Source organism: Dermacentor albipictus, chromosome 9 (genome assembly GCF_038994185.2).
Source record: "Dermacentor albipictus isolate Rhodes 1998 colony chromosome 9, USDA_Dalb.pri_finalv2, whole genome shotgun sequence".
Taxonomy (NCBI): domain Eukaryota; kingdom Metazoa; phylum Arthropoda; class Arachnida; order Ixodida; family Ixodidae; genus Dermacentor; species Dermacentor albipictus.
Window position 1 is genome coordinate 110,859,827 of NC_091829.1, and position 18,607 is coordinate 110,878,433.

Here is an 18,607-nt window from a genome sequence, read left to right on the forward strand (position 1 = left end):
TATGTGCTCTCGAGGCCTGGGATGAGCGCTTGAGAATTGAAGCTGCATCAAGCCTGCTAAAAACAATGAAAGGCACTTTGTATGATATGTATTTTCTAGCCCTGGGATGAATGGTTAAGAATTCAAGCTGAATAAAGCCTGCTAAAAACAATGCAGGGCACTTTGCATGAGATGTATTCTCTAGCCCTAGGACAAATGCTTAAAATTATCCTATTCAAGCACTCTGTAATTGATGATGTCAAGGTAGTGCACCAAAAGCAATAGCAGTGATGAAAATAATTATATTCAAAGCATGCCACATACATATTGAGACACTTCTGATTGGATCTATACTGCAGGTTGAATAATATGTGGTATCAGTTTCACGCGGCCACTTTCGATTGCAGTCGAGCCTAATCTGGATCTAATTTCTTGATCACTTTTGACAATAATAGCTGCTACGTAGTCCCACGATCCGAATCAAGTTTGAGTGAGCTCAAATGCACCAGCTGTTGGTGGCGAGTCCAAATCACTTATCAAATGCTGTAAATATTGTAATGTATGAACCTCGTCTCTCTTTCATTTTTTCAAGAATGTATTATTTTGTTTGGTATTGAAGGCTATTATCATCTGCAAATATATGGTCGTCTATGTGCAATTGTGATCAAGAGGCTTGATCGCGATTGTGTGGATGTGGATTGAAAAAGATTGCAGTCAAACGTGACCTTGTAGCAGTACTTGGTCCAGACTAAGCTCAATCTTCATCAGGTCCTCTCGCAATCAAAAATGACTGTGTGATGTTGGTATTACCAAAATTATTTAGAAGGTAGATGATTAGGCGTATAGCTGGTATAGATTAGGCGTATAGTATGGCACAGTTTTTTTTGCATGATGTTTACATCTGGCTCAGTTTTGGACTCCTGGATAGGTGCTTTCCAACGATACTAAACTTAAAGTAGTCAGTTTTTCTCATATCTGAGGTTCCACTAAAGAGTTCTTGCATTGAGTCGACATTCTGCAAACGTTGCAAAATTCTCCGAAGAATTGTTAAGTTCCTAATCTATTCCACAGCTGTACACGTTTCATAATTGTGGAGATGCAAGAAATGTGCTGCAACTAAATTTTCGATGGGGAGGTTTAACTGGCTCCTTGTGGTTACCGGTGCTTTAGAATCAAGGGGTCTGCACAGATACTGAAGCATCAGTTCGGGTTTTTTACTTTCGTCACGGTCAATAGAACCTCCCAGTGTCTGTAGAATCCTCAGTGGGTATCAGTAGAACAAGCTGGTTCTGTCAATGAACTGCACTGGCTGTCTCAGTTGAGGTAGAGCACTACCCTCTGCTCAAGCGAAGGCGCATTTATGAGTGCCAGGATAGTTGTAGGTTCTGTGTGCTTCTGAGCTTGTAAGCTACTGCCGCTGCAAGAGTGGTAACCATGTGCTGTTTTCAAGGGGCATGAAATCAAAGTGTTTCATTTCTTTTTCTTCTAATCTCGCAGAAGAAGAAGACGAAGACGAGGACAGCCCCCAGGAGGATGCCATGAACAACCATGCGTCCACGCGGATCGATGGGGGCCGCCGGGCCGTCCGCCGTAGTAACCTCAGAAAAGAAAAAGGTTAGAGGACAGCACCTTCATTTCATGTGGCATTCATTCATAGATTGGTTGATGGACGACGGTTAAAGGATTGCTGGTATCACATTGTAAAGTTATTTTTACCATGAAACAAGAGTTAAAGTCATCTAAACCCTATAAAACATTCTTGCTGAAGTTGGAGCGTCATCCTAAGCGATTTGTGGTAACACAGATCTCTGTTAACCATTTTTGGCATCCAAGATGTGAATGCCACGACATGTGACGTGACATTGTAATGCATTGGCTCTCTCCATACCTGCGATTACTATGGCATCCACACATTAGCACAGTCAGAAAAAATGCTCATAGCAGTCATTTTTTTTTTACGAGAAATGTCATATGCACATAACCCTAACTCTTTCATTACCATGCCTGTAGAAATCGATCAGTTTGATTGACAGTTTTTCTTCGCATTGTTAAACAAGTCAGTTGGAATTCTACTAGCAACATCATGCACCGCCTGAAATGACGACTGAACTTAGCTATTTTTCAGCTTTGCCAATTTTCGGCAGAAGAAAAGTTCGTCTGGAGGTACCATCGAAACTAGCTGCCAGTGAGCACTTTTTCAGTAAAAAGACACAGAATTTGTGCTTTAACTGTGTGTCAATATGTTGCAGTGACATCAGTGACGCCAGCTCTGACATTTTGAGACCTACTTGAGTACCATGTGAAATACTTTACAAACGTTTCGTAACCTTCATATTTGTTAACTTTCTTTCTTTTACATGAAAAAAGCGTATGGAAGAATTATGCAACATTGATCTTCCATTTAATTATTTATTTATTTATTTAATTATTTATTTATTTATTTATTTATTTATTTATTTATTTATTTATTTCAAGTGCCCTCAAGGCCTACCGGCAATCCCGGACAGGAGTGGACTAATGAGATGCGACATGTGCATAAAAAGTTACCAAAGACCATAGTACACGCCCGTCTTGAAGTTGTTGGAATCTGAAGCGTGAGCGATGAAAGTGGGAAGGTGTTTCCATTCGACACATGTCCTGGGATGCAAAAGTAGCTGAACAGGTTTAAGTGGTAGGCTGGTTCATGGCATAAGATAAACAGGAGTGCCGACACACCTGAAAAGTATTCCACCTAATGTCCAGGCGAGCCACCTGCTTTGTAGCCTAAGTCGTACATCGCACAGAAACATTTTACTAGCTCCCAGAACTGCATCGCACTCTGTAGCCTGCAGTGGCCCACGACCGATGAAGCATGTAGTGAGGCAAGGTGGGCTTTCTGTTTGTCTACTAATTGCCTGCAGAACCATGCAGACATTTCTGCTGTTACGCACGTGATGCTGTCTGCGCATGTACTGTCGTCTTCTGAAGTTTGCTGGATACATGCTGCTTTCAAATGCATGAAAATGTACTACTGTAAGTGCCAGAGTCCGTGGTAGCGGTTCTTAAACATTCCAATTTTGTACGTCGGTATGTTTTTAATAAACTTACATTTAGTATTAGTATACTGAAATTAAAGAGCCGTAAACAATAGCCTCACATTTATGGGAATTCGGTATATCGCTGACAGAAACTCCGATTTATAGCTTTGCTTGTGCATGTCTTCGCGTGTTGTTTGTGTTCATGAACTGCAACTTGCAATGTGCTTCTGCCTGTGTCGTAACATGCCTCAGCCGACATGCTATATAACATTGTTACAATGCTTGAATGCAAGGTTCAAGAAAGAGAGCACGAGCTTGGGGCTGAAGATGACAGTATTACTGACTTGTCTCCTTTGCCATTCTCTTGTATATAATCTATAAATGCATTTCCAGGTTTCTTTATTACTACTGCCACATTTTGTTCAAGCTGCAGGGTGCCCTGTGACCAGGCTAACATCTTCAGTTACAATTAAAGCGTTCAATTAAACCACTTAATTCAGTGACTGTTGATAACCATCTCCTAAAACTAGTAAAACCAAACTGCGGGCCATCAGAAAGATCCGCACACTTTTGTTTTATGCAAAAACTCTGCTTAAAAGAAATGCAGTATTATTCAAGTGATGGTCCCGAATGTACTACTTACACTGGCACCCATGCACATAGCATTTCACATTGATTTCTACTTAGGTTAGCTTAGTGCCCACAAGTACCGTCATATCCAATATGCCGTTGCTACTCCATTCGGACGGCACTCTTGTTGCCTTTGACATCGCCAGTAGAACTGTGACATGTAAATTCGGCTATGCAAAACTTTTTCGCTTTTGGAGATAAGCTAAACCTATGTCTACTACTTGCAGTTGCAATAAAAGAATGCGTCGATACTGCTTCAAGTCGTGACCACATCAGAAGGGCGCCATCCTGCAACTTAATCTATTCATAGCTGAAAGGGTTCTCGACACGTTTGTTTCTCAACTTGACCCCCGTGCTGTGCATGCATTTGGTGCCTGCAGTTAGGGGAGGAAGAAATGGAGGAGAGAGCCTCAGAAAGTCACAAAGAAGAGAAGCTAAAGGAGGCAGAGAGTGCGACGCAATGCAAGTCGGTGCAAGTCTGTTATCACCTGGACGTTAGTTGACTGCGCCAAGTACAGTGCAAGATAGGAGAGTCAGTGCTCTGGTATATTTTACTCTATGGCTGGCTCTTCTACTTTGAAGCTATGGTCTGACCCACAGATGAAATATTTGTTGAGTGTAACGAAACAGTGTCTTTCAATACTCGGTTATGATGGTAGATACTATGAAAGAGGGAGAGATGAAAACACTGAAGGTGTGCTGAAGGGTTCGGGTAAATGTAAGGCTCTTTTCATGTCCGTGACGCTGTTATGATGTGAATAATTTGTAAGAATGAAAGAAAGCAATGTGATTTTGAATGCTTTCGACTGCGTGGATCAGTGTGATTTCGCCACGACTATGATCGAGCTCCTCCTGCAAGATGTCAGGTCCGCTGTAATCATCTGCTGTGCTAACGAGGTGTGTGATATTAATTCTGGTGATGTGTGGTGTTGCAGGCAGCAGTAGCAGCAGCAGCACCAGCAAGAATGCCGACCCCTTTCGGTTTGAAGGGGAAGGGCTCCTGTTCCGGGCCAAGCTCATCGGCAGCCAGCCGGTGCCCGAGGCCCGGGGCGACCGCATGTGCCAGGATGCCATGACTCGGCTCAAGGCAGGTCTTCCCTCTATTTTGTTCCTTATCATTTCCAATTAATTTATTTCTCCTTAATGGCCCGAGGGCACTACATAAGAGGAGGCTTCAGTACATGTTTTTTTTTGCTCACAAGAGAATGCAATACAGTAAAAGCTCGTTAATTCGCTACTCGTTAATTTGAAATTTCAGGTAATTCGAAGTAGTCGCCACGGTTCGTCCAACAATGCATTGAAAGCAACATGTAACATATCCCGCTTATTCACACTGAAATCCGCACCGCCACCGATAATTCGAACTCCGCATCATCGTGGATGGGGAGAGTGCTAGTGCGCGGGAGCACGCTGGCGTCGCCGCACGGGCCGCGCAGCTTTGCTTTTTCGATCAGAGGCAACGACGATAACACCGTCGCCGCGCACTGTGTTCTTTGCGTACGAGCGTTTGAGGGTGAGCCGGCGAACACGGCTCAATGTCGCATGCACGAGGCGGGGGGGTGAGGCGAGGCAGGGACAATCTTCGGTGGCTGCTGCTTACGGCGCGGCCATGCGGCGCCCGCATCTTGAAAGCGATCTGCGACGTGGCCAAAGTGCGTGCCCACGTGGGCCTCATCTTCAAAGCAATCTGCGATGTTTGCAGAGTGCGCGTAGCTTCATATGCGATGTGCTTTCTACGTTTCGTTCGCGTTGAAGCGAGAGCTGTACTGTCAATTTGCTTGCTGCTACTGCTGCATGTCCTCACTTCAGCGTTTTTCAGCGAGTTTCCGCGGTCATCGAGCGAGATGCGTTCATGCTTACCTGTGTGCGCGTGACACCGTGCTTGTTAACTTATTTAGTAAGTGAAGGTGCACAAGTTTATACGGCCGATAAAACTATTATCCTTACTTCGTATAGCTATCTACTAATTTTCTATTGCAATCGATGCTTTGCTTCTCACGCGAGAGTGCGGCATCTTTTTTTCTCCGCCCCAGTCAGCGCGACGAACGCGCAGATGGAGCAAGAGCCATCTCGACGTTGGGCCCGTCAGACCGTGCTGGCCGCGTCCGGTTACGTTAGGTGCACCATTGCTTTGAAGTGTAGACGTTGTTCACGCCAACGTGGCGTAGCGTGTGCGCGTGTGCTCACGCCATGTCAGACTATATACACGACTTAACCGAGCGATCTTTTTCTCTGACTTTCATTAGTTCGAATTTCGTATAATTCAAATTTTCCTAGCATCTCTGCGGAATTCGAATTAATTAGCTTTTACTCTATAAACAAAAAAGTGAGGAAAAAAAAAGGTGGTTGGTTAACTACAAGAATAGCAGGAAACACTAGTATGAATACAGCTAATAACGAGTTATTACACAAATACTGGGTCAATTGCAGAATGCGGGTAAGAGAATCATCGAACGTTCAACGTAGGAATATTCATGGTGAAATTTGTAACACACACAATAGACAAGGATGCAGAGAAGGTGGACACACGAGTGCTTGTGTGTCCACCTTGCCTCCGTCCTTGTCTATTGTGTGCTCTACAAATTTCCTGATGAATACTTACCAACTCACCCAGCTGTCAGTTCAACTTAGGAATAGTGATAAGAGCAAACAATAGGTAATCTGCAACGGAAAGAACACAGGCATGTTACGTAAAGTATGACTTTAGTGTGTATTTCGGGTGTGCGCAGCGCTAAGGACATGGGCAAAGGTTACGAGACCTTGAAAGTGACCCAGCGCGACACGACGCGCAATCTGTGCAAGCAAGTAGTCAATGTCTCCACTTTAATACTGTATTTTATTTTGTCACCAAATTAATTTTGTCTTGTTCTTGCCTTCCCTTCTCTGTCTCAGTGACACAGTGCACCATCGCAGAGAGCCATTGCCGATCATGGCTGGCCCACAAAAGGTGCCGGGATATCTGAAAGGAGAACCTTTCTCCCTACTCACTATAACTGCTTGTTCTTAGGGTGCATTTGACTAGTTGCTTTCGAGCACTCTAGTGGGATCTGGTGGCATGTTTCACATCTGGCGAGTCTTAATCGAGTCCTTGGAATGCGTTCACCTGGTTCATTTGGAGCACTGCACTCCAGCTCAGAGTGCTTGGACATACCCTCACTTTTGGTCCTCGGAGCGTGACAGAAATCCAAAGGGAGATCCAGTCACCTGGCTGGTGCAACTGCCTTTGTGAGTGCGATATCTGCACTACCTTTATTGGTGGGAGTGCTTATTGTGAATGCTGGCACACGTCTCTTGTGTCTGTCACGTTTGTTTGTACAACAGAAGCAGCACAAAGCAAGACATTATAAGTACTTGTGCGCACATGCGCACTAACAGCAGTCTGCTTATCAGGCGCGCTATCGCCGACACAACAGCGCTGATGTGTACAGTCGACTTCTGTTAATTCTACCATAATGGCATTAACGAAACTGGTCTAATTGTCCAGCAGGTTGAATTAAGATGCAGAAAAAATGCCATAACACACCGCTGATTTGTTTGGCAGTATTTGCCTGATTCTAACAAGTAGCCGGATCAAACATGTGCCTGTTTGCGTTTTCGCCATTTAACTCTTTAAGACACAGATGCTGTTGTGCATGAGCTTTGTGACATCTGAAGGTTTAGATCCTCGGCCGGATTGCTTGGGAAGGACTGCGTTCGTTTTCTCCCACATGTGGGGGCGGTGGCATAGGGCTCCGGTGCGAGAGGAAGATGGCCTCCACAGCCTTCCACAGCCGCTCGAGGCAACATGCATAAGGCAAATCGGCTTATATGCATAACCCGCGAACTGCCGCTACAGATGTGCTGGTTAATGACTCTGTTCTCTGCGGAATTGCGTAATAAAACAAGCGCCACCTCGATATTCTCATTGTAACGAACGTGCATCATTAAGCACACCATTCCTTTGATCAAGCGCATAGCGTTTTAGAAATGCTTGGCCATTCACTTACATTGACACTCATGGTCGTTGGTCTCTGAACATTTTTTTTTCTAGCGTTGATTGTAAGGTTTGTTCTGGTTTACTTTCAGATGGTTGTGCGTTCGTCCGGGGAGCACAAACAAAGGGTTCAGCTGACCGTGTCCCTCCAAGGGATCAAGATTCGTGACGACAAGACTGGGGTCAGTGCATGTTTTTGTATGGCGGCTGTTTTCTCAATCATATTGTGCTCTGCCTATGTAAATTCAAAGATGAATAGGTATCAACTGATTGAGCCTTGCTTTATTTTGTTTTTGTGTTTGGTAATGCACGTGGAACTTACAGAATTTGTATTCAGGAAGACAGTGCCCCATAAGACATAATGTTCATGTAATGCCAAGTAAGGCATGTTCCAGTTGACTTTTTTCAGTGTGTGCTGCAATTTTAAATCCGCGACATTTGAGGCTTCCTTTTGTTGCTTAAATTGTACGCCAGTGCCATGCCGTGCGTTGTTTGTTTGTTTAAATTTCATACTAGCTATTTAAAAGTCCCCTAAGACAGCCCGTCAAGTCTCATCTCTTAATGTGAATTACCTAAAGAGGCAGGTAATTAATTTACAAGAAATCTGAATCCTCAGTTATTTAATTAAAAAGCAATGATATGGTTGTCCAACTACTCTCAGTTTATCATTGTAATTTAGCATAGAAGGGCCAATATGGTTATGCACACACACACACACACACACACACACACGCACGCACGCACGCACGCACGCGCACACGCACACGCACACACACACACACACACACAGAGAGAGAGAGAGAGAGAGAGAGAGAGAGAGAGAAAAGAGTCATCTTATCACATATTTTATCAAAGAAAGAAAATGTCAGTTTGATATTGCTGCCTTAGAGCCCCTCTCACTGACGGCAGCAGCCATTTTGGCATGGTTTGTTAGATGTCAGTAAGTGCAGAGCCTATACTGTGCCATTTGAAATGCTCCGAAACGCTCCAAGAGCATGTGTGTGCTGGGCTGGACTCTGTGCTTCGTACGCTCTGGCACCCAACTTTGCAGGAAGGATTTTGCCATTGCATTGTGCCTGCAATTATTTCACTCACTCAAGAAAATAAAAAGCATTAACCAGGGAATGCCTTTAGAAGCTGTTTCGGGCAGATCGCTGAGATGTACGTGCTGAATCAGAACCACACATATACTGCATATGTTCACCACACAGAGCGCACGTCATTTTGTCACCTGTCAATGTTGCCAGACTGCTGTTAGGTTTAACTGCGATATCAAAAGAAAAAATATTGAAATAAAAATTTTGTACCCCACCAAATGTGCTAAAATTTAACCAGCTTACTGTGGAACGTGTGAGGTTTAAACATGCAATGCATAATCCTTGCTCGAAAATTTGATGTCATGGCCCCTTTAAAGGAAGCTGAAGAGGCTTTAGAATTGAAAGATTTACGATGGTTTGAAAGGCTGCCACAGTATTCACAGTAAATTCAACTACTAAAGTTATTTTTTTCGATTATGCACGTAGTAGCATTGCAGTCGGCGTATAAATTTTCGTTGAAGCCCCCCCATGGCCAAGCGTAGTGGCGAAAGATGGGGCACGAGGATGGTGTCAGTACAGGGGTCATGTGAGTGCTCTATTCGAATTGCGCACCTCGCTGATACCGAAGATGATGTCACGATCGTCTTCGCCATCAGAGCCCGTCAATTGACGCGTGGTGTCTCCCACAGGTGCTCCGGCTTGTTTTTGCTAAATAAAGCCAGTAGCAGTGACTGTTAAACTATTATTTTTGCATTCAGAGGGGGAAAAGTACTATAATAATTTGCTGAAAATGCACTTTTCTTTAAAAGTGCTTCAGCTGCCCTTTAACAAAGTTAACAGTGCCAACAGGAAGATCATGTCGCATAATGACAGCAATAAGCATTATTTTATCCCTTAAAATTCATATCGGCATGGACAGTCGCATAAGATAGCATGGTTCGAGCTACTGCAGTGAGTCATTGTCAAATAGGTTTGTGCGAAATTTAGGACAGTGTAGGCAAGGGTTGATGACAGAAAAGCACGCACCACGGTGCTGTGTGTGTCATCTTCTGCCCCATCCCATGTTGCGCTGGTCTAAATTCAAGATGTTCAAAAGATGTTCAACCAACAAACCCAAATTATGACATTATCTAGGTTTATGTGACACACATGACCTTGCATAAGTACTCACACGGTATTTGCCTCATTGACATGAATGTGTATGCTACAGGAGCTGGTGTTCCATCACCCAGTGCACCGCATTTCGTTCATCTCGCAAGACGCCAATGACGCCCGGGCCTTTGGCTATGTCTGCATGACGCAAGATGGCAGCCACCGCTTTATTGGCATCAAGACCGAGAAGGCGGTGAGTGATGGTCACTTTTGTCGTGGGGGAAGGTTTACTGTTATTTGTATCTAGAAAGAGAGTAAGAGAGGAAAAAAGAAAGCCGAGGGGGTTAACCAGGTAGCACCTTGTTTGCTACCCTTCACTGTGGGAGGGGAGAGTGGGCAGAAAAGGAAAAGGAGAGGAAAGCAAGAACAGGCATTGTCCATGCACGCGCACAACAGCGTTCACTGTGAAATCACAGGTGGTTGCAGAGCTCAGTCATATTCAAAAAGTGCAGCAGGGCCGTAGTGGCTTGAAAGGTGCATGACAATCAAGGCCATGGCCCCAGTATTTTTAACATGATAGCGTTAAAGGCCCGTGTCGCAAAAATCCAAAGTCGGCGTCGGACGTCGCTCGGTGAAAAATCATTCCGGACCACAACCACCTAGGCCCTCCGCATGGCGCAGAGACATTACTGAAATAATTGAATTTCTCAAAGTAACATGTGTCAGAAAAATCGTAAAGTACAACCTAAATGCAACCTACAGAAACGATAGCATCAGATTGCAATTTGAAGATACCAGAAAACAATATTCTGTTATGTGGAAACTCAAACACGAACCCCTTTTTCAGCATTTCTACCTGTCATAGAGCAGCTATGGCCACCGAGATTAGCGCACGCTGGTGCCCACATATCTCAGAGGCCATGAAGCGGCACACCCAGTTCCTTGCAAACGCCTCTAGATGACGTTCACCTCCGCTACATCGTGGCCCACGCAAGAGGCCGCGTTTCTACTACATAGAACGCTCGCCTTCGTGCATAGCAGTTGCCGCCAGTGTTTCCTGGTAAACATTACGATTACGTAAGCTGCAGTTTCCGGGAAGCATGAGAAGAAGTTGAGGATCTTTGAATATGCTGTCGTGTTCCCCTCTTAAGAGTAAGCTTTAGCTCGGGTGCTCCTATCTAAATACATGTAAAAGGAGAATTTGTTTTTCTCGGCAACCACTGTACCAAATTTGGTGGGGTTTGTTGCATTTAAAAGGAAAACTTAAAATCTAGTGACTTTTGGTTTTGAATTTTCGATTTAGGTTGTCAATTTTTTATTAAAAATGGGCGAAAATCGCAAATTTTCAGAAAACGAAACTATGAAGTTTACAACTCCGTAACTCAGCAAGAAAAAATGATATTGCAATTCTGTGAATTGTATCAGATTGCACATCTAAAGCAGACAAATTTGACATTTTACACATGAATCTCAAAAAAATTATTAATAAGTAATTACAACTTTTGCACAACCCTCGTAACCAATGTAACAAATTCACTTAATATGCAAAATGACATATCAAATTTGTACACTTTGAATGATCTAATGGATGCCATTTACAGAACCACGATATCTGTTCGTGATGCAGAGCTATGAATTTGTAAACATTGTGCTTCTATTTTTTTCAAACTTCTGGATTTTTGAAAATCTTTTGAACAAAATTCAAACCTTAAATCAAAATTCCGCTTCCAACAGTCACTAGAATTTAACTTTCTCTCTCAAATGCAACAAATTTCATTAAAATCGGTCTAGGGGTTATCTCAGAAAAACGTTTTTGCGTTTTACATGTATTCAAATAGGCCACGTCAGAGTTGGGCCCGAGCTAAAGCTTCCTCTTAAAGGCGAAGCTTAAGCGTCCTTTGAATTTTTCTCTTATGAATGCTCTGTTGTCCAGCGAGCTTAAACATGGCAAGTGGAAGCATCATGCTGTGGCCACTAGTCACAGAAATGTGTCGCCCCACTTGTTTGATGAGAAATAGTTTCATATCTGTGATGCTTTCCATGCAGTAAACATGTCATGTCTTGCAACATCGAAGCGTGAGGCCTAATGTTACATAAAGTTACATGACACATGCCTATAGCTTTCCTTTCCTGAGGCAGTCGTTTTTTTTGCTGTCATTGCAAGCAGTGCAAGAAGTCTCTCTAGCCTTCTAACCATTGCCTGCTATTTATGAATCAGAAAACAGTTGTAAACCTCAATATGATAAAGTTGGTAAAATCTCCACTTCTTTATATCGAAATATCATGTTGAAATTCAACTATTTATGCAGATAGGTACAGTCGCTGACAGGTTCTTCTTGCAGAGGACAAGGTTTGAAATTTTCGACATTATTGGGCAGTTAAAAAAAGCGAATCTTTATGAGAAAAACATTTTTGTTTTGAATTGAGAATTGGCGATTAAAGGTACTGTTTCATGCCGCGTCAACAATATCTTTGCGTCAGCAATATGAGGCAAAGTGTGTGAAGCTTTCACGTCCACCCTGCCGCCGCAGCTGATAGTGTAGCCTGCAGTGTGACAAGGCTATCACAAGGAGCACACGCAAAGGGGAGCGAACACTTTGTTGGCCGCACGCTTTAACGTGCCAGCATTAAATATGTGTGAATACAGCACACATGAAGCCACGGCCATGTCAGTTTGCCTCACCTTTGCATCTTGTACAGATAAGCTCCAAGATAGGGTGGGTGGACCGCATATGTGCTCAGCCGCGCTGACGACCGTGCACAGCCACAGCTGCACTAGAGGCGATGCGTGCGACTTATGCCCCCTCCCCCATTCTTTCACGCGGAAAGACTGCGCCCATCAAGCCACAAACCTTTTTGGCTCACCCTCTCATGATTTCCCTCGCACCACAGCATGCAGGGTACAGCAGTAGGGTCTTATTGCACTTGCACTTTATGTGGAACATGATGGCGAGAGAGTCTTGCGTTTAAAACTAGTATCGCTACCCATATTCATCAGACACTGCTTCGCTTCTGCTGCCGCTCTCTGCAGCGCTGTGCGCAATTTGAGAGGTGCGTTCACAAGCAGCCGCATGTGATTCAACCGTTGACCATCTGTGTCCACGGCAGTTCCCGTTTGCTGCCTCTGTATTCCTCCACGATGGCAGTGAAATTTCGTTATATTGAAATCCTCTTTAAACACACTTCGTTATATTAAAGTTCAAAATGAATTGTGTTCTACGGACAGGAAGTTATAAAGAGGTGACTACTTTGTTAAATCAAGAATGTTATATGAGGTTCGTTAGTCAAGGTTAGACAGTATAATGACAACAAATTACATTATATTCCAAGTGTGGCTAAACTGCAAAAAAATTTGTAATTTGCTTGGGATAGTGACAGTTGTATGTCAAATAATATGTAGAGAAGTTTACAGTGTATCTGTAATATGTTGCTGTCTTCTCATTAAACTCAGTCTTGGAGCCTTATGGTTGTCTCAGACTTACTGAATCTATGTTTATGTAAGCAAGCAAACAGTGCATATTCACATAAATATAGAGAGGAGCGGGTGCAAATCCATTCAGTTGTCTGTAGATAACATGGATGACACAGCAGAGCTGCAGTGCACGATGACCTTTCAGAGATGCTGTCCGTCACCAGCCATGCTAATGTGCTGCTATTCTCTTTTATATGACGATAATGAATGTCTTCCTAAAAATTAAATGAATATTACTTGTGAATTGTATTGTTTTCCTTTATGGGCCCATTTGCATCCTCACACTGTTGATGTTAGAATTAGCTGTAATATTAAGAGTTGCAGCTCATTCGAAAGAATTCCCCAAACTGATTCGATTGTGGATGCCATTTTTATCTGAATGGCACTCAGTATCTCGAGCAGCAGCAATCTAGTTTTAATGCAAGTGTAATTCAAGACAAATGACGTTAAGAGGAAGGTTGAAGTCAGGTTCAACATTAATTTTTGTATTTAAACGCAGAAGGGCTCAGCTTGGGCAGCTGTTGAAGCAATATGGATGAACTTTGTTACATATGTAAGAGCAAGCTTTATTGAATGTTTATGTGGAATTTTGACTTCTAAAGTTTCTTGTATTATGTTATGTGCCTCCATGGTGTGTAATCTTGCAAACTGTTACTTGCAATAGCAAATTATACTTAGTAGTTGCACTGGTTTGCATTATTTTGTCTGAGGCCTTTTGTGTGTCATATGTCTAATGACACAAGAGCAATTGAAACATAAAAAAAACAAGAAGGCCAAGTAACGATGCGAAGGTGTGCGCCGATACCCGACAGGCCACAGTCGTCACTCACTGGGTGCCTGCTAGGTAGCACCACGCTGCCTCACCACAGCAAACACAGGCTTCAAGAAGGCACATCTTCACTTTGTTAGCGCAAGTTTGTCAGCATGGACTTGAAGTAGTGGTTGATGAGCAAGAGCATGTGCACTGTGGTCTACTGTTAAACAGAATGCTGCAACATGTGCCACCAGCCGCAAGTCGTCTGCAGCAAAGCCTAGCAGTTGTACACTTCTCAGAGGGGAAAATTCACACGTTTTACACTCGTGTTCTTTTTAACAGTGGACTGCACCCTAAAACAACAGCACCTTGTGCAAAAGGGACCTGTGCCAAGTCTTATGCATGGAGCCTTGAGTTTATAATTTTAAATGTTTTCACAATTCTTTCGAGAAAAATTGCGGGCCTGAACCAAGAATCCGGTTTTGGAGGTTTACAGATTTCACCATTCTCTCCTAAATGGAACACACCTCATCAAAATCAGTTGCACGAATGTTGACCAGAAAGATTCCTCTATTACCACGTACAGTGGAAGCCAGTTATAAATATCCTGCACACCACCATCTGTTGTTATTAGAACCGAATTCGAGTTACACAACAAAAATTCCATTAAATACGAACTACTGACCTACTGACTGCGTTTTACAGAATTGTTGCACTTGACATCAGCAGGTTAAACAGTGTCTAGATGGGAGTGCTTGAGGCTAAGGTCTCTCTTGGGTTGTTTTTTTTCCTGGCGATGGGTATTTTTTTGACTCGTATACCAAGTTGGAGTTATGTTTTTGGTCGAGGCAAATACCGATGGCTTGGCTGTCTCTTGTGCAGGCGTCCCAGCTGGTGGTGGCGCTGCGTGACCTCTTCCAGGTGGTGCTGGAGATGAAGCAGCACGAGCTGCGCCAGGCGCAGCTTGAGCAGCGGCAGCAGCTGCAGGAATGGAAGCCTCCTACGGACTTCTCCAATCGCGGGGAGGCACAGGAGGTGATCTGCAGCCCACAGGTCAGTGTCTCGATTCGCGGGCAGCTGTCGGCTGAATCAGGGAGCCTCGTTAATTCGGATCTCGCGGGACCGAAAAGAATGTCTGGATTAACCGAACATCTAATTATCGAGGCTACCGAGAAAAAATAAACAAACACTTACTACGTCAATGCGTTTTTTTTATTTCTGAATGAATAGGCAAATCCTGTTCCTGTTTTGAAAACAGCAGTGCAAGAAGCTGCAATTCTTGTCGTGTCGTGACCGAATAGTGCTAGCAGCAACAAAGGCCTCGCGACTTTCTACGCAGCACGGCTGCAGCGTGGTTTGCACTGCTGCGCACCCATTCCAATTATTTTTTTCGCCAGTGAGCTGCTTGCCAACGAATTGTTAGTCCCATGTGAGGCAGCCATTGCTCTTTGTCCTCGACAGCTTCTGCCGTGTTTGTGACTGCGTGCGCAGCCATTGCACTGAGTCAAAACGAAACTACTGCTCGCTGCAGATGCTGTGGACACAGTCACGAACGGTGATCACGCAGTTCTGAAGGCACGTAGCCAACGTGCACGAGTCAAAGCGGTATTACTGTTTGCTGCAACTGCTCTGACGAAACGCTGGTTGCATGACAACCAGTCGCCGCGACCTGGGCCAATTGTGTGCAGCGCAACCAAACACACGCTCTGAACAACGATCCCCGATTGTGCCCCAATCATGGCACAGTAAATGCTCACTTGAAGCTTCACACAGAGTATTTATTTATTTGGCTGAAAGTATTGCAGCAGTGTAGCCTGCTTCTTATTGGCAGCCGCGTGCTTAAACACGGAGTCCTCGACATAGTCTAAACAATCCACAAGCGACAGGCCGGTGCCCTCTATTGCACCGCAGCAGCGGCGTAGTAGGGTCAAAGCAGCTACAGCCTCAGTTGAAGTTGGGAGCGGGGCAACATCAGCGCTTGTGAGATCAACCCCGGCAGCGTTTTCATTTGGCCGCTAGTTCTGCTGCGATCTCCATGTCCGTCAATTGAAGCATTTTGAAACACTGTCAATAACTAAGTATTAAGTCAGGGCTGGGTGCGGCAGGTGCAGAGCGTGGCACCGAGAAGGAGTCAGTGCGACAAATGAAATGCGTCGTTGGCGTTGTTGAACTAGCCAAGCCGCGTCGTGTGTATGCTGCTGCATTCAAATGGCACCCTCAGCGTGATCGATGCATGTAGCTATAGTGCGCAGCGGTCGGGAACGCCCATCGTGCCGCTGCTATATTTGAGGGCGTTGCGGGAAAGCTGACCGCCTGTCAACAGAGCGCACGTGGCCTGGGGTGGAGGAGTTCGATATATCCATTTTACGTCCGACCCCGTTCTAAATAAAAAAAATTTAAACTGCATGTGATTTTCCAGGTGGTATAGAAAGTGTTCGATATACGCAATAATTTGATATATCCGTGTTCAATATATTGAGGTTTGACTGTATTTAATAATTTCCTGTCTCGTACTACACTTTGGGGTAATCAGATTCGCTTGGATTTGCACAAGAGTGATGTTGTCTCCATATACAGTCAGCAAGACCGTCACTGTGTTTGTGATCTCCACCAATGGAGATTGCCATGGAGATCAAAGAAAGGAACCTTGTTTCTTTGCACCACTTGGCTCTCGCGAAGGCATGGGAGGTAACATTGAGCACAAAAACTCGAAGCCACACAAACATATGTAAAGATGTGACAACGTCTCCGAGACACACTTGCTTCATGGACGCACCACATGCGGACTGGTGAGCAAAACATAAAGAGGGGGATTCTGCACCAAGTGATCATTACGATAGTGCTGGCTGAGGAAAAAAGAAAGAATAAGAAAGTCATCCTTGAAGCATTCTCTCAGCCAAGGAAGAGCGGGCATGGCCTCTGAGCATGGCCTCACGTCGTGCCATTCACGTACGATTTCTGCTGATGACTATGGCGATGTGGGCTCTGCCACTTCGTTTCGGTTGGACGCTAGCGCTGCTTTTGCTCTTTTGCATCACACATTTGTGATTCTCCATGCTCACTGAACTTGGAGAGTTCTCTGAATATACTTGGGCGTGGCCAGATATGTCAGAATTAATGAGTTTGATACCACGAAATAATGCTTGCACCTGCTGGTACTGGAAGAAGAGTCCAAATTGTCAGACTTTCTGAATTAACAAGGGTCGAATTGACCTGATTTTACTGTAGTACAGTGAAACCTCGTTAAACCGTAGTCGGCCGGAGCTCGGAAAAAGTACGTACTAAACGGTAGTACTGTTTAAGCGAAATAGCATGAGATCGCCCACTTACCTGTCGAGAACGGAACTCAGAGAGAGTGCAATGAAAGGGGAAAAAACATGCAGTATTTATTCACTTTGCGGGACGTAAGTGTTATTTTCGTTTGATGTCGCGGCGGCCTAGCACGACAGCGGACTCAAACTTACTGAAGCTGCGTGCCAGCTTCTCAACCAGCCCCCCTCCTCTCGGCAAACACTCGCACGGCAGATTCCTCGTTGGCGTTACGTATTCTCCGTGCACGCGCGCAGTAGTGCTGCATAAGTCCCGGGGCGCCTTTTTCATTGCCGCGTGCCGGAGTTCGGAAAACTTTTCGTTTGGAATAGTTACGTTTTCGCGCCCCTGTTCTCCTTGCGACGATCGCATTCATGAGGCTGACGTAACGCGCAGCTTCTGCCACTGTCGGGCCTGAATAGCCCGTGCTGTCGCTTTCCGTGTCGTCCTCATCACTGTCGCTAGTTGACACTTCGGCAACAGCGGCAACGATGGTGAAAAGTCGAACCTCGTAGCCGACATCTCTTCGCGGTCGCAGCAGCGCTGCCGAGCAACTTCGCATTCCAAATGCCACACACTGTTGTCAACAGCACATCCATGTCGCGGGCCAGCGCCGACTTCTTCGTGTCACGTTCGGTAGCACGGACAATGTCTAATTTTTCTTCTATGCTGAGCACCCGGCGTCTTTTTTATCCTAGCTTCGGCATGACGCGAGTCCTCGCTTGCACGACGCCACAACGCTCTCTGGCACGGCGTCCATGCGGCGTTGAAATGATGTTGATGTTGATGCGGCTTCACGTGCAAACGCACAGGGCGCTTGGAGGCCGTTGTACCGATCTCGGAGGCTTGTTGTTCTGCCGGGCTGCCCGATGGAGACGACGCGCCGCCGTGTTTCCGCGACGAAAAGTGTAAACGCTACGTTTTAACCGATGCGTACGCAATACGCTGGTACGGTTTATGCGGATACAAAATACATTATGTTCAATGGCCACTGAGTCGGGGAATTGACTTTACTACTTTTAAACCGAAACTACTGTTTAAGCGGGTACGGTTTAACGAGGTTTTACTGTAGTACTGTGGAAAAGGGAATGCTTATAAATGCCAACTGCGGCACAACAACTTGTCAGGCAAGTGGGATCCGCCTCTTCAAGTAATCGAACTGATGCGACAGAATTGTGACATCAACTGCACGAGGTCTTTAATAAAGGCGTCCTTATTTTAAATAGATTAACTAGATAGGTAACTGTAAATAAGCAGATGACATTTAGGAAATTACATAACCTGGTATAAGGTGCACCCGAGTCTGTGTGAAGTGAAGGAAAATGGAAAATGGTAAGTTGCTGT

At 44.7% G+C, this 18,607-nt stretch overlaps 1 protein-coding gene across 7 annotated transcripts in view; it reads left to right on the forward strand.

Moving 5' to 3' along the window:
* Nucleotides 1–18,607, forward strand: part of Dab (DAB adaptor protein) — a 115,666-nt gene that overhangs the window by 73,586 nt on the left and 23,473 nt on the right. For all 7 annotated transcript variants that reach the window (XM_070525245.1, XM_070525250.1, XM_070525246.1 and 4 more), the window contains exons 2-6: nucleotides 1,477–1,593; nucleotides 4,562–4,713; nucleotides 7,692–7,781; nucleotides 9,847–9,981; nucleotides 14,837–15,007. In XM_070525245.1, coding sequence (XP_070381346.1) covers nucleotides 1,477–1,593; nucleotides 4,562–4,713; nucleotides 7,692–7,781; nucleotides 9,847–9,981; nucleotides 14,837–15,007 — 665 coding nt within the window. The remainder of the gene's footprint in view (nucleotides 1–1,476; nucleotides 1,594–4,561; nucleotides 4,714–7,691; nucleotides 7,782–9,846; nucleotides 9,982–14,836; nucleotides 15,008–18,607) is intronic.